At 56.9% G+C, this 14,238-nt stretch overlaps 1 protein-coding gene across 4 annotated transcripts in view; it reads right to left on the bottom strand.

The window, feature by feature from the left end:
* The window catches only part of GLI2 (GLI family zinc finger 2), a 245,608-nt gene that overhangs the window by 28,857 nt on the left and 202,513 nt on the right, over positions 1-14,238 (bottom strand). For all 4 annotated transcript variants that reach the window (XM_046019809.1, XM_046019811.1, XM_046019812.1 and 1 more), the window contains 2 exons: positions 8,451-8,653; positions 4,938-5,123 (listed from right to left, as the gene is read on the bottom strand). In XM_046019809.1, the coding sequence (XP_045875765.1) occupies positions 4,938-5,123; positions 8,451-8,653 (389 nt within the window). The remainder of the gene's footprint in view (positions 1-4,937; positions 5,124-8,450; positions 8,654-14,238) is intronic.

Genomic DNA, 14,238 nt, shown 5'->3' with positions numbered 1-14,238 from the left:
CATGGGAGGTGCCCTGGGTCCTGCCGTGGCCTGACCCTGTGGCCCGGGAGGAGGGCAGGGCTTGGATCTGTACTCCGGCAAGAGCTCCATCAGAGGCCTCTCTGCATCCCCTGCCTTTCCCCCACTCCCATGGGGTTTTCCTCAACATAGGATGTGTACTTGACCCGGACAGGGTGATTTTAGAACTGGTGGAGACAGGGATGCAGACGTCTTGCTCAGATACAATCAGGCTTCCCATATGAGAAAAAAAATACCAATTCTACTTTAAGATCTATTTATTGAACCCCCAAAGGCGAGTGTATTAAAAATACACCATTAAATAAAGAATCGTGCCGATGGCACTTGGCTCAGGTGAAAACGGTATTGGTGGCAGTTTGCCAGTGAGCGGGCTGGGGACACCTGCCCTGGTGGGTCAGACCTAGGTGGCTTTTCTGCACCTTCTCTGCAGGTCGCCCACGTAATCCGGCAGTTCTGGCCTCCACACCCCAGCTTGACATTCAAAAAGCCTCTGGAAAGTTCTTTCCTCTTAGAACGTGAAGGGAAGGAGCTGAGAAAAGAGGCCAGGGTAGGTGGGATGGCCTGGGGATGGATATTCTTTGTCCTGCAAAGGAGAACCTTGGTGTTCCTCACACCCAGAACCATGCCTGGGACACAGGACGTGCTCAAGAAATACCCTCGGAATGAATGAGGGAGGGAGGAAGAGAGAGAAATACGGAGAGAGGGAAGGGCTAGTCTCCTCAACTTCCTCCCACAAGCTCTGGGGCCCCCTGCTCCTGCACAGAGCTTACATGTCATAACCATGTTTATGGGAGGCTTCCTAAGGTGAACACACATGTCCTTGGAGAGTCTCAGAACCCTTCCACAAGTGGGCTCTGCACAAGTTTCTCTGGGCGAGTTGGAGCAAACGGAATCTTGACGGGAATGTCTGTCCCCAGACCCATGCAGCTGGGACGAGCAGAAAGCCCTGGAGCTGGTAGGTTCTTCCTGCTCCCCAGTTTATAGGAGGGGAGAGGCTGGGGATAGCCCAATGGCACACCTGGGCTAGGAGCCCTGGAGTCTCTTAAGGAGGCACGTGAACCCCATATCCTCGTGGGCATCAGAACCAAACAGAAATACCTCAACTATTTTTAAAAGTGGAAGCAAAGGTTCCGGGTGTGGTTCGAACTGGTTTGAAAAGAAAAACTGTATTAAGTAATGACGCACACAGGAGACCATGTTGGACTCCTCTGGATTTGCTTGGGTCGTAAGTGACTGGGACCCAAGGAAAAGAATCATCCATTCCTAAGATCCCTCAGGGGTTCGGAAAAATCCCCCAGCCCCACCCCATCCCTCAGCCTGAGAAATGGATCTGCCTGCTCGGGCCCGAGATGGATGCTTGCCTTTGCACCCTGGAGTCGATCATGCTCCCAGGAGGAGAGGTGGGGAAAGGATCGTGGGTGGGTGTGATGAGTCCGACGTGAGCTGGACTCTCTCACGCCCACTGGTGAGCTCATCTCCCGTTGCTCCGGCTCAGCCCCAGATGCTGCCAAATGCCGAGCGCCCCCGAGAACAAAGCGGCCGTGTTCCCAGCCAACTCCCCTGCTCCCTGCAAGCCGGCAGCTGCTTGCCCCAGCAAAGCGGCTTCCCCAATCAGTTTGCATCTTTCCATCCTGGGGTTTTTGGTAACTACCACTCACTCACTCGCTCACTCAGCCACTCTGCAAATATGGAGGCCTGCTCCTGGGCGGCCAAGCTCCAGGACGTGGAGGGTTACCTGGTTTGTTAACAGCACCCAGTGGGAGGGAAAGGCAGGAGTGTGAGCAGAGCTGATGCGGTTGACCTGGGGCTGGGTTTGGGTGCAGGGCGGAGCTGGGCCAGGCTGGAGGGAGCGCTTTTGCAGGCAGAAGGTGCCCGGTCATTGTCCGGGTGGCTGCAGATGGAGCAGGGCGATGGGAGGCGGTGCGCAAGGCAGGCGAGATGAGGCTGGAGGGGAAGGCCCCCAAGCCAGGTTATGAAGACTGAATCTTGCCCTGAGGGTGGTGGAAGTCACAGGGGGCGCAGAGTGGTGGAGGGGATGCAAGACCCCTGCTAAGCAGCTTGGAGGCTGAGGGAGCCTGAGCCGAATGGCGGTGCAGGGACGGTGACAAATCACAGGATAGCCGGGAAGGCTGACAAGCGCGATGTGGCAGGCTGGGGGCTGGGACTGATGGGAGGCGTGGGGTGGTGACCAGGAGGAGTTGTGGCCCTGGGCTAAGAATGGGGTGGACAGAGACAAAAGTCCCGCTGAAGGGGAAGATGTGGAAGACGGAAAAGTCTCCTCGAGGAAAGAGATTGGAACAAGCACCGACTGAGCGGCCACTGTGCACTGGGCGACGAGCCAAGTGCGCACACACAATCTTACTCAATAGCATGTCAAGTTCAGCCAGCACGCGGGGCTGGGAATCGCGGTCCCGACGCCACCCAGCGCCCCCACCACCCTGGGCCAGCTCCCACAGTGGGGACGCATGCAGGGACATGGTTGGCCTAGATGTGCCTGCGGCTCGCTACCCAAACTCCCTTCCCACGGCCACCCCTCCGGGCGCCCTGCTCTGGCCCAGCTCTCAGGGCGTCAGACATATGGTGCTGAGGGGCTTGAAACCCTAACTCACAGCCTGGCAACTCACTCGCCCGCCCGGCCCCCACCAAGTTTGCTCATCTCAAAGTAGAGATGGGAATTCCAGGCTCAGAAGGTGGCTGAGAGGAGTCACAGAAGAGAATGCATGGAAAGGCACCAGGTAGAGACGGTTCGCACACAGGCACACAGCAAGTGCTCATGTCTGCCCGCTGGGGACACTTGCCTGACCAGATCCCTGGGCCACAGTTTCTCTGTGTCTGCCCACTGTCCTGCTGGCCTGGTGCCAGCCACCCGGAGGCCTTGGGAGGCAGGCCCTGCATGGGAGGATGGGACATTTGGACGTGGCTGTTTGAGCACTATAGTGAACCTGTTGTCTGGGTTTTAATTTGGGTAAGTGGTGCATACACACAACTTCAGCAGCTGCCGATAGCCCACCCCACTCCCTTTGGGGAGCAGCAGAGGGCCCTTGAGAGGACCAGGGTCTGGGATGTGTGTGTGTGCTCCAGGGGCCAGGCCTGATCTCACACTCCATACTTGTGCGTAGTCCCGGACTGAACTCTATCCCGGGGAAGGCACAGGGGTGGGACAGACCCAGGGATTGGATTCTGATGGCACCCCCTGGGGCATGATGAGGGTGACAAGGGATGACAGCAGTGTGGGGAGGACCCCAGTGCTCTTCCCCAGTAGACAGAGGAAGGGAAGGCTCAAGCAGGGTTCAGGAACCAAGCAAGGTGGTTCTTGCAGGCGTGGGGTGAGAAGGGCGAACAGAGACAAGAAGGATCCAGAGGGCAGGAGAGGGAGAGGGCATCTGGGGAGATGTCCCAGAGAAGATAAAATTTTATTCAGGCCTGAGGAAGTGGGGGGAGGCTTGGCTCTGCCCCAGCCAATAAGGTAAAGCTGCAGGGCACGAGGTGGACAGGAAGTCCTGGGGGACAGGAGGAGGCTGAGGGGTGCAGGGGCGCACCCTGAGCCATGTAGCCTGACAGGGACCAGGACTTCCCTCTGGAGCCCATCTTTCCTCAGGCCTGGGTGCTCCTTACCATTACGGAGTGGGAAAGCCCTCCTGGGGGGTGCAGCTGGAGGAGGATAAATCAGCCAAAGCTGTCTGCCTGCCCCCTGCTGGGATCCCCCTGCTGGGATCCTAGTTCCATGGCCCGGCCTGGATCCCTGGGTATCTCTGGGCCAGGCTCCAGCAGCAGCAGGTGGAGCGGCACTGACTGGGGGAGGCGGGCACTTAGCCTTTCCCTGCTCCTCTCCTCCAAGTGCGGGGCTCCGTGCCGACCCCAGGGGCTCATGGTCAGGGGGCCAGGGGCACCCCTGTGAAATTAGGATATTATTTGCTGGGAGGGGAAGCCTTGCTATATTATGGGTAAGAAGAACTTTATCTACCCAGACCAGTGGATCTCCCGCCTGCCAATGGGCCCTGTCTTGTAGCCTCCAGCTCCATCACTGACAACCATCTCCTACTTGCCCAGGCCCAAGCCCAAGCCCCTGGGGTTGTCCCTGATGCCTCTCTTTCCCCCTAACGCTTCACCCGGTCTGGAAACAAATCTCGTGGCTTTATCTAAAATGTGATCCCTTCTCCCCACCCCCCCAATCTCCACTAATGGGACTCCTTGCTTCCACCTTGCCCCTAAACCTATTCTTATGTCAGTAGCCACAATGGGATTCCTTTTCAGAACAAGTCAGATCTCATTACTCCTCTGTCCAAGCCCCTCCGAGGGCCCCATCATGCTCGAGCCAAACAAAGCCTGACCAAACCCCCACCAGCCTGCACAACCAGCCCTGGAACTCTGGCCCCATCCTACTCCTGCCCCTCACTCACTGGATGCCAGGCATGCTGGCCTCCTGGGTTTTTCTGGAGCTCAGAGGGCATACTGCTGCCTCAGGCCCTTTGCGCCTGCTACTCCCCCTGGCTAGACCCTTTACCCCACGAATTTCTGTACTGCTCACCTCCTCCAAGTCTTTGCGTGAATATCATTTTCCCAGGGAGGATTTCTCAATTTCTTTATTCAAGACTTCACCCCCCCCCCCACTCCACCTGGGGCTTCCTACCCCATTCTTGGCTTTGTTTGTCTCTCCCTACTGCTCTGTAAGTTCCATGAAAGCCGAGATGAGCGTGTTTTGTTCTTGAGGCTGCAAATCCCAAAACATGTTCTGGCCTGCAGTGACTCACTAAGTGTTTGTGGGAGTTGGTCAGACTCGGTCGCCTGTGGACAGCAGTCATGGCAGGGATTCCCAGATCCCCCATCAGGGCTCCTCGCCCACGAAAGGAGGAGCAGGCACCCTCCCCAGTCCCCACCTCCTGTCCTGCTCCCCGCCCCCACGTGGGCCCGACACTCACCATCCACGGGATTGAGGTAGTCGTGGAGATGGGGTGCACTGGCGCTACCCCCACTCTGCATCAGCAGGTCCCCGTAGGGCGCAGGGTGGCCTGCCATGAGGGTCATCTGGTGGTAATAGTCTGAGGGGTTGGTGCCTGGAGCGGGGAGGCCAAACAGCCCCCTCTCCTTGAGGTGCTCGTGAGCCACTGTGCACAGCAGGGAGGGAGAGAGAGAGACGCCGTCAGGTTGTGGCCAAAAAATGAGAGAAACACGCACATGGCCGGAGTAGTTGTGTGCCCCCTCTGCCCTCTACCCCAGGGCCTGCTAGTCTGTCCTCTGCCCCTAGGTTCCCTCCCTGCACTGAGCAGACAATGTGTGTGTGTGGGGGGGTGTTTCTGCTGATGGGGAGTCAGAGCCCACATACCTCTGCTTCCTCAAAGCCTTGGACAAGTGCTCCCTCCTCCCCCTCCAGGCCCCACAAGAGCCCAGAGCTGCAGGCCACAGGGCCCAGAGGCCAGCAGAGTCTTCAAAGGAAAAGGAAGACTCAAAGGCTCTGTGGTGGTCAACGATCAGGCCAAGTCAGTCTGGCCTGAACATTCAAGGTGAGATCGTGGGGACCTGACCAGATAAATCTCCCAGCCTGGCCTGGCCTGGCCAGCAGCTGCAGAACCCAGGGCTGTCCGTCTCCAGCCTTGCACCCGGCCCTGTCTGGGGGTCAGCTGGGAGGCAGGGAGGAGGAACTTGGGATAATCTGGAGGGTCCCCGGCACTGGGGGGTGGGCCTTGGAACCCAACAAACCCATCGAGTGACCTGGCTTTTACCAGCTGTGCAAAACTGGGAAGGGGCTCAGTTTTCCATCCATAGAATGGGGAGAAGTATCCTCGCTACTCAAGTTACCATGAGAAATGAGAGTGGCAGCCAGAGTCATGCTGGGCACTTGCTGGGCCCATGTAGGCACAGTGATGAGGGCCTCGCATTCATTCTCATGGCCACTGTCCCCACACGCCATGAGCGGAGGGCCACCATTACCGTCCTTCAACGGCAGATGAGGACTCTGGTGCTCTCTGCTATTAGTCTTGGCAAACAGCAAAGATCTCATCCGCGCTGGGCAGAGAGAAGCCCATGAATGGAAGCCGCCACCCCTTCCCCACCCTCCTTCTCCTCCTCCCCTTCTCCTGCTGTATCCAGTAGAAAGAGTCCCCGCCTGCAGCCAGGGTGATGTCCCCATGGCCTCCTCCTGCCCTGTGCATGCCTGAAATGCCTTCCTGTCCCCCTCTTCCTGAATGTCCACCTCCTCCCTGAAAGCTTCCCTGGAGTGCCCACTGGTCCTCAGCACACACACGGTCTGGCAGACACGGCCGCTGATGGCTGGTGAACTCTCTGGGCCTCACGTGCGCAGGTGCTGGGGTGGGCACAGCTGTGGTGCGAGCCTGACGCGTTGTCTCCAACCACTTGGGGGCTTGGTTCAGGGCCAGCGAGGTCTCTGGGCAACAGGTCCAGCCCTGTGACGGTCCGGGCCTTGCACATTAGCTGAGTGCCCTCTAGTGCTGAGCCCAGGCCGGCTAGCCCAAGGGGCTGGGGCTGGGATAAATGTGGGTGAGAGGAGCCCCAGCGATGTTTCTATGGAAATCAGGCACAGAATCAGGGCTCCGCAAACGCAGGTCTTTTCTTCAAGGGCTACACCACTGGCAGCTGAAACCACAGCATCCTTGTCTTCTAGAGACATCTCTCAGGGCCCTCTGACCACTGCCTCGGGAGGACTGGCAAGTCCTGCCTGTTCCTCCTCCACAGGAACCCTGTCACGGCGAGTATTAGTTTCCTAACTCGCTGTAACGCGTTAGGACAGACATGTGATGCTCACTGCCGTTGAAACAACAGAATTTCGTCCTCTCCCAGGTTGGAGACGTGCCACATCAAGGCGTCACCGGAGCCACGCTCCCTCCAGAGGCTCTAGGGGGTCATCGGTCCCATACTCCTTCCAGCACCTGGAGCTTGCCAGCCTCCTTGGCCTGCGGCCACATCACGGCCATCTTTGGTTCATTCTCTCGTCTATGTCTCTTGCGAGGACACTCATCATTGCATTTAAGGCCCACGTGGACAATCCAGGATGTTCTCCTTGTTTCAAAAATCCCCAACTAAATCACATCCTCAAAGGCCTTTTTTTCCAAATGAGGCCACGTTCTCAGGTTCAGGGGATGAGGGCATGGACACATCTTTTCCCGGGGGCAGGGGGCCTCCAGCCCAGGACACCATGAACAAGCTTCAAGGTCAGGGCAGCGTGGGGAACCTGGTCTGCTGGCACCGGCTGGAGCTGGGGTCTCCGCGCGGAGGCGGCGTGATCTTTCAGGGCACCAGCACTCGTCCAAGGCCACTTGGAAAATCCACTCAGATTTCAGGACGATGAACCCGATGCTTTGGGGAGACATTCTGTTCATTTGGAGTCCTTTTCCTTGGGAAACTCCCAGCTGAGCCTCTCAGGTCCAGGCCTCGGCTCCAGTTCCTGGTCACAGCCACCTCGTGGGGGAGGGCACATTCCCCCTGGCAAGGACTGGAGGTAGTGACAAGGGACCCAACGGGATTGTGTTTCCCGGAGCCTCGGCCCGCGGGCCCCGGAGTGCAAAAGTCTTCTAGAATGGCCTGGACCAAGAGGCATGGTTTCAGTGGGCAGACTGAGAAGCTACACCCCGGTTGCTTTTAGAAATGGCCAGAAAGTGGTTACTGGGCACTGTGCAGGGTGGCACAGGACGGAGGGCTGGGGGCATTTCCCAGGAAGGCAGGACGGGCACGGCCAGCACCCGAATGTGCTCACTACTGTCCAGTGTGAGTGTGCACCTGTGTGTGTGTGTGTGTGTGTGTTCGTATACGTGTACCGGTGAGGTGGGGATGGGGAAGGAAGTATTAGATTTTTTTTTGGATGTATTAAATTTTAGACCTGAAAACCCTATTTGTATTACGTGACCTGCCCTTTCTCGTCTCAAGTTAAGTGGATTGGGGTAGCCATCTGATCTTCGAGCTGGGCCCATCAACTCTCTCTCGAGCATCTGAGCCGAGAGACCCAACACCACCGGGGCTCATCCGAGGAGACTTGGGGTGCCATCTGGAGGCCACGTGTTGACCTTGGGGTGCATAAAGCAGAGATGCAGGCAGAAACCAGCCCAGCTCTGCCTTCCTGCTGCTCCGGGACCCGGGCAACGCCTTGATCCAGCACTGCCTTTCCTTCACCAGAAGCAGATTTTGGTTTATTGAGACCAAAGAATTCTCACCTAAGCTAAAACCTACATGAATAAACATACCTTATTATTATTACATATAATTTGCATGCAAAAGGGTACTTCTGAACAGCTCCTTAATGAGCACAAAAACCAATGTTCGCCGGATCCTCTTGGCTTTTCCCATTCATTTGTGGAAAAACCCACGGCTCAGGGTGGTGGGAGGAATGTCAACTTGCTCACTATCCCAGGGGACCAGGGCTGGGGGGTCGACAGTGTTACAGTTAACGGCCCGCCCCCCCAAGCACCCCAAGCTGTACTCACCGTCAGCGGGGCTCAGACCCCGGGCTGCAGAGATCGCGGGGAGCGTGGGGCTGCTGTGCACGGCACGGAGGTAATGCTCCATGTGGGGGCTCACGTACGGGTGGGGGGCGTTGAAGGGGGACTCCCCAGGGCCGGCGGGGTGTGGGGAAAGCCGGATCAACGAAATGTCGGAGATAACAGGGCTGCCGCTTAGGGCAGGAGGCCTGTAGAGACAAAAGAGTGGGGTCAAAAGGCATGGCCTGGTGCAGAAAGACGTGTGGGGAGCCCTGCTGAGTAGTGGGCGCGGGTACCCTTCATGGAGTCTGACTTCTCACGCGTCAGCCAGTGCGCACAGGCTGAAAACTCCCACGGGCTGCCAAGGCTGCCTGCCCGCCGGTCTGGTGCTGGCCATGAAGTTCTCGGCACTCACGGCGGACTTGCGGGACCATAGGCTCAGTGAGCCACGCGCGTGTGCCGAGCTGTCGCCACGGCTTTCCCAGCACCTGCATAAGGCTGGACCAACGGTGGCAACACAAACCTTTGTTAATGAACAGGTGCACGCGTTCTACGTGAAAGAAAACCAGAAAACACTAGTACCAGCGTTGAGGGGCAAAGAGCGTGTATTCCTAACAGAATGGAGAGAAGGAGAGGGATTGGAAGAGGCTCCCAAAGGAGAGAATTTGGGGTTCAGTTGGGCAGTCGCCGCCATGGAGCACCCGTCATGAGACCGGCTGGGAACAAGCAGAGCAGGTTTCAAGAAGAGTTCTCAGATGATGAGCCATAAGTGAAATTCTAGAATATTCTTTTAGCTCTCCTTACCTAGGATTCCCTTTAAAGCTAACAGAACCTTCCTTCTCGCATGCCCATCAGCAGTCAGGCATACACTTGGCCTAGACCCTGTGGCTCGGGCTGGCGTGGCTGCGGCCTACCTCCACGTCCCCTGCCCAGCCTCCAAGGGGACGCTGGCTGCACTCAACTCGACGATGGGGCCCTCTCGTTCGGAGGCTCCAAGCAGCTATTAGCATGTTAGCGCCGGGGTGTTCTGAAGTCGTCTACCCCAAGAGCTGCCCATTAAAGAAAAATCAGGGTTTAGAGGAAAAGTAACTACGAAACCACAGCTAAATCACTGGGGGCCAAGTTCACCGAGATGTGATTTTCACTTTTTCAGAAAACAGGGTCTCTCCGTGATCTGATGTAGTGTCAAGAAGAGAGTTTCCGACGGACCTGCGTTAGGATCCCAGTCGTTAACAGCCCAGGCATGCTGAGCACGCCCTTTAACCCCTGTGGGTCTCAGTTTTTTCAACTGTAAAATGGAGATAATGGTGCCTTTTTCCTGTGGCTGCCTTGAGGGTGAAAGTCCCCCAAATCCCGGGTCCGTCATAGCCGAGAGCCATTATTATGGCATTAGTGCCGTACTCGGAGGGCAAAACCCAGATGCGCCCGGGAGGCCCTCCCTGCCTCCCCCTCCACGGGATTGACTTTGGATGTGAGCAAGGGCATTGTTAAAATACTTCAGAGTGCCATGGTTTGTCCACTGGTTGGAGCGACCCAGAGAGCATTCCTGCATACGGGGGAGAGTGTGCGCAAAACCCGTGCCTGCCACATGGGGCGCGCTGGGACCCAAACAGGTGACATCCAGATGTCTCCACATCTGGGTTTCCCAAACTCCCGGCTTGGAGGATGTGAGCATTCTGCTACATTTCTTTCTCGCTTTTGCAGATGTGACTGCAATGGGCGTGAACATCCAATGAGTGCGCCCACGCAGTGGGGAAGAGCTGCCCGGTGGACTCGTCGGATCTGCATGCTCCCTGCATCCCAGGTAACTGGATTCTTTCTGAGGCTCCTCTACACGCTAACACCTGGCAGGTAGTGAACTAGCATCCCCCAGAGGGATTTTCAAGAGCTGTGATGGCCACACATCTGTTTCCAGGCACTGAGCTTGGCAGGAGGGATATGGGATAAGTCACACATCACAGCCTCAAGCTGCTCTCACACAGGCTGCCTTCCGAGGCCAGCCCACCCGGGACAGAACTGCATTCAGGGCAAAGGGCTTCGGGACAGCTCTGCTCTAGACAGGGGCGCTATGTGTCCAAGGGTGGTGGGTGGGGTGGGGGACAGAACCAGACTAACTCACCCTTCTCAACAAGGGTCTGTCTCACTGCCTCGGGCATGCTGATCGGGGCCAGATGGACACTCACAGTCCTACAACAGGACTGTGTTCTATGAAGACAATACTCGGAGAATCTCCCCAGGAGACTGGGACTGTGGGGCAGGGAGGAGACCTCTGACTCCCGGGCCCAGATCTGGGATTGAAGGAAAGAGTTCTAGAAGGATGAGCATACTGCAGTAAGCACAGGGTATTCTGGAGAACAGCGGAAGGCACCTGTTGTCCTTCCATCCCATAGTCCTCCCTCGAACTTGCAAGGCAGGTTCCCAGAGCCTGAAGGACGCTAGCCACGGTTGAGGTCATAGAGGTCTGTGGTCACTGAAGCTGGTGGCCCTAAGTGGCTAGGGCACACTGACAACCGCTGAGGCCTCATGAGACAAATCAGTGACTACATGGGGAGCTAAAGGAACACATTTAGGGCACACATCAGCCCTGGTCTGTCCAAGGTGACCCCCATTCCACTGGCCAGATGAGTGTCCAAAAGCAGGAGGCTGGAGACGTGTTGTCATGGCAACAAGCACAGTACCACGGGAGAGGGGGACTGCCCTGGCCGGGGCTGGAGTCCAGCCCAACCTAGCAGCTGAGCCTGGAGGTCCCCGCACGGAGGAACTGGGACGCTTGTCTTCATACCTCAGTTATCACCCTTCAGGGGAGAGTGAATTCTGCGGCTCTCTTCCCACCAAAGGTCACCAAGGGAATAGGGAGCTCATTCTTCCAGCGAAGCCTGGGCCCTGACTCAGGCCCTGGGCTCAGAGGGGAGCCTCTGAAGCTCCCCGCAGGGGCGTCTAGCCGGCCTTGAAGGAAGCATGGGCTGTGTGTTCTCCTGGAAAGTTTGTGAAAATGCTGACACCAGCAATCACCCAGAAGGACCCTGGTTCCGAGAGGGAAGTCACCCCTCCACGCAGTGCGGCCAGAGAGGGACGTAGGTCAAGACAACCCGAGCCTGCCTCATTCCCAGGCTGGTGCTCCCCTCATGCCAGGGGCCGCCCCACCCCACAGAGAACACTGCGGAGGCTTCCGTTTCCCTGGGCAAGGAGCTGAGAGAGGCCGCCGCCTCCCGCGCAGATCCGATGGGGTTCGCTGTTGAGACAGCTGGGCTCCCAGGATGGACTGAAGAACACATGCAACACCCCCTTGCCTTTCCCAGGGCCGGAAAGGCGGTCACTGGTAGGCTTGGGAGCTGTGGGAGCGAGGCCGGTAGAGCCTCCGGCGGAGGCACAATCAAATGTTCTTCTTTCATAGGCAGAGCAGGACTGGATTCTGGAGGCCGTATGGGGACCCAGGGCCCGGAAGCAGTGCGGCAGGACTGGCATCTGGGCACCGCCTGTGCCTCCTGTGCCTTTGAAAGCACCGGTTCTCTCGCAAACCCTGATCTTTCCCACCCAGCTGGGTGGCCTCGGCCAGCATGCTGCTCTTCTCTGGTGCCTCCCAGGGTGGGGCACATGAGGGGGGTTAGCGAGCATGAACCCCCTTCCCTTCCCTTCTCTGCAACAAGTCAGCTCAGATGTGTAGCATCTACTGACCTAAACCCCCAGTACCCAGGACAACAGGTGCCTCGGTCATCACAGCCGGGATGACTATCCAGATACTTCCTCCGGGAAGGCTGCCTAGATGTCCCCTCTGTACAGTGCTACTGAGTTGTGCCCTTAACTGGCATCTCATGATAGGGCTGATGGCATGCCACCTATCACAGACATCAGGCATGTGTTTCCTTTTGTAATCACAATAAAAAAGTCACCAGGGAGGCACTTCATGCCCATTTTACAGATGAGGACAGAACAGTGACGCTAGGTCCCTCCTTGCCCAAGGGCACTCAGATAGCAGGTAGTGGGACCACAACCAACCAAGGTGGGTCTGGGCCCCAGCCTGTGCTGTGCCTGTTCCCTCGGCAGAGAAGTGGGTGCCTCTGACGACTGTGGTTTTCTGTGAACAGGGCTGGGGACAGGGGTGCAGGGTCAGGCAAGGGCAGCACCTGAGAGCAGAACAGCTTTCTCCCTGCTCTGTTACTTTTCTGCCTTCCTTTCCAGTCCAGCTCCATCACCGTGCCCAAGTCAATCCAGCTCTCAGGAGGGAGTTGGAACCTCTCCCTCCCACTGTGTTGTTAATGACCGATAAGGATCCAGGGGGCCCAAGTGTTCCAAAAGGTTGTCATTGTGACAGACTAAATGAAGCAAAAGGAATGAATCTCAAAATGCAGAGTTCCAAGCATCATTAATGCAAGTGGGGGAACAGGGAGCTCCCCAGCAGCCCCGACAATCAGGCCAACATGCCAGTGTTCAAGGGAGGTCCTTCAGGGAACAGGGCCTGACCCCCAGCTACCACTTTCTTTTCTTCTTGCATGTTCACACCATTGGCTGTGGGGAACCAACCCACGTCTCTGCTTGGCCTGTCCCAGCCTTGAATTCTGGCAACTGGGCAGAGACTCAAAGAGGTAGCCTTGAGGGTGAGAGGAGGGGCCGATTGTGTGAGCTCATTTTAAAAGATGGTCACGTTCTTCTCTGTTGTATGTATGCACGCGCACACACCTGCCGGCTGCCATCAGCGGTACTGGCCAAGCCAGCCTTTGCTGCCAGCTGCTCCCCTTGGACGTCACTCTTATGCATTGCTTTCTCCCCCACGGTCCAGTTCTGAGCTCATCTGAACCTGATTCTACCATCGTTGGTCTGTTTGTTCATATTCCGGACAAATTTGTCCCAGGCACTTGCTCTGTGCCCAGGACCTGTAGAGAGCTTGGAGCCCAAATGGAAAGGGCAAACCCACAAGTCAGGTAAGCATCGGGCAGTGTGATAAAGGCCCCAGCAGAGGAAATTAAAAAAATCACCTAACTCTGCATGTAAGCATAAGGGAAGGCTACTCAGAGGAGGTGACATTTGGGCTGGGTTCTGAAGGATCAATAGGAGTTCGTGAGAAAGTGCATGACACAAAGGAAGGAAGCAGCATGTACAAAGAAAGGCTGATGTATAAGGATATGTATGCGCAAAGGCTATGTCTGGATGGGGGAGCAGAGCACTTGGGGCTGGATCTATACTGGACCCACTTCATTTCTTCTCCAGGGGCTAGAGGCCATGTGAGCTGAGCCCAGCTGATCAGCGCATTCCATATTCCTGGGTACCATGATCATTTCAGAGATGGGCATAGGCTTAAGGTAGCTGCTTTGGCTGGACTCTTTGGGGAAGAAAGGCTCTCTGTCCACATGAGTTGCTGTGCAGGTAGGATGCAAGCCTGGGGCTGCTGGGGACCAAGAGGGGAGAGGCCAAGAGTGCCGATGATACACAGAGTCTCAGAGTTGGAAGATGTGGAATCGGGCTCTTGAATTGAGCCCCTAGTACAGATCCAGCTTCACTGGAAGTTAGTCGCATTTCAGTCATCTGAGCCAGTACACCTGCTTGTTTGTGTAAACAAGTTTGAGCTGAGTGTTTCTACCATACACAAATGCTAAGGCAAACCTTAATGAACACAGCCTCTCCCTGCCCAGAGAGATCCTGGGCCTGGCATTCAGCAAGGCAGATAGGTGCCATCATTCCTTGGGCCTGTCCACGTTCCAGCCTGCTGGGCCGAAGGGGAGGGCGGCAGGTGTCCTGCCCAGGGCTGCTGAAGCTGGGGAGGACCACCGTGGTGGCCCTTCCATGTATGGGCATGAGG

This window comes from Meles meles, chromosome 9, assembly GCF_922984935.1.
Source record: "Meles meles chromosome 9, mMelMel3.1 paternal haplotype, whole genome shotgun sequence".
Taxonomy (NCBI): Eukaryota; Metazoa; Chordata; class Mammalia; order Carnivora; family Mustelidae; genus Meles; species Meles meles.
This window is presented reverse-complemented; position numbering and strand designations above follow the sequence as displayed.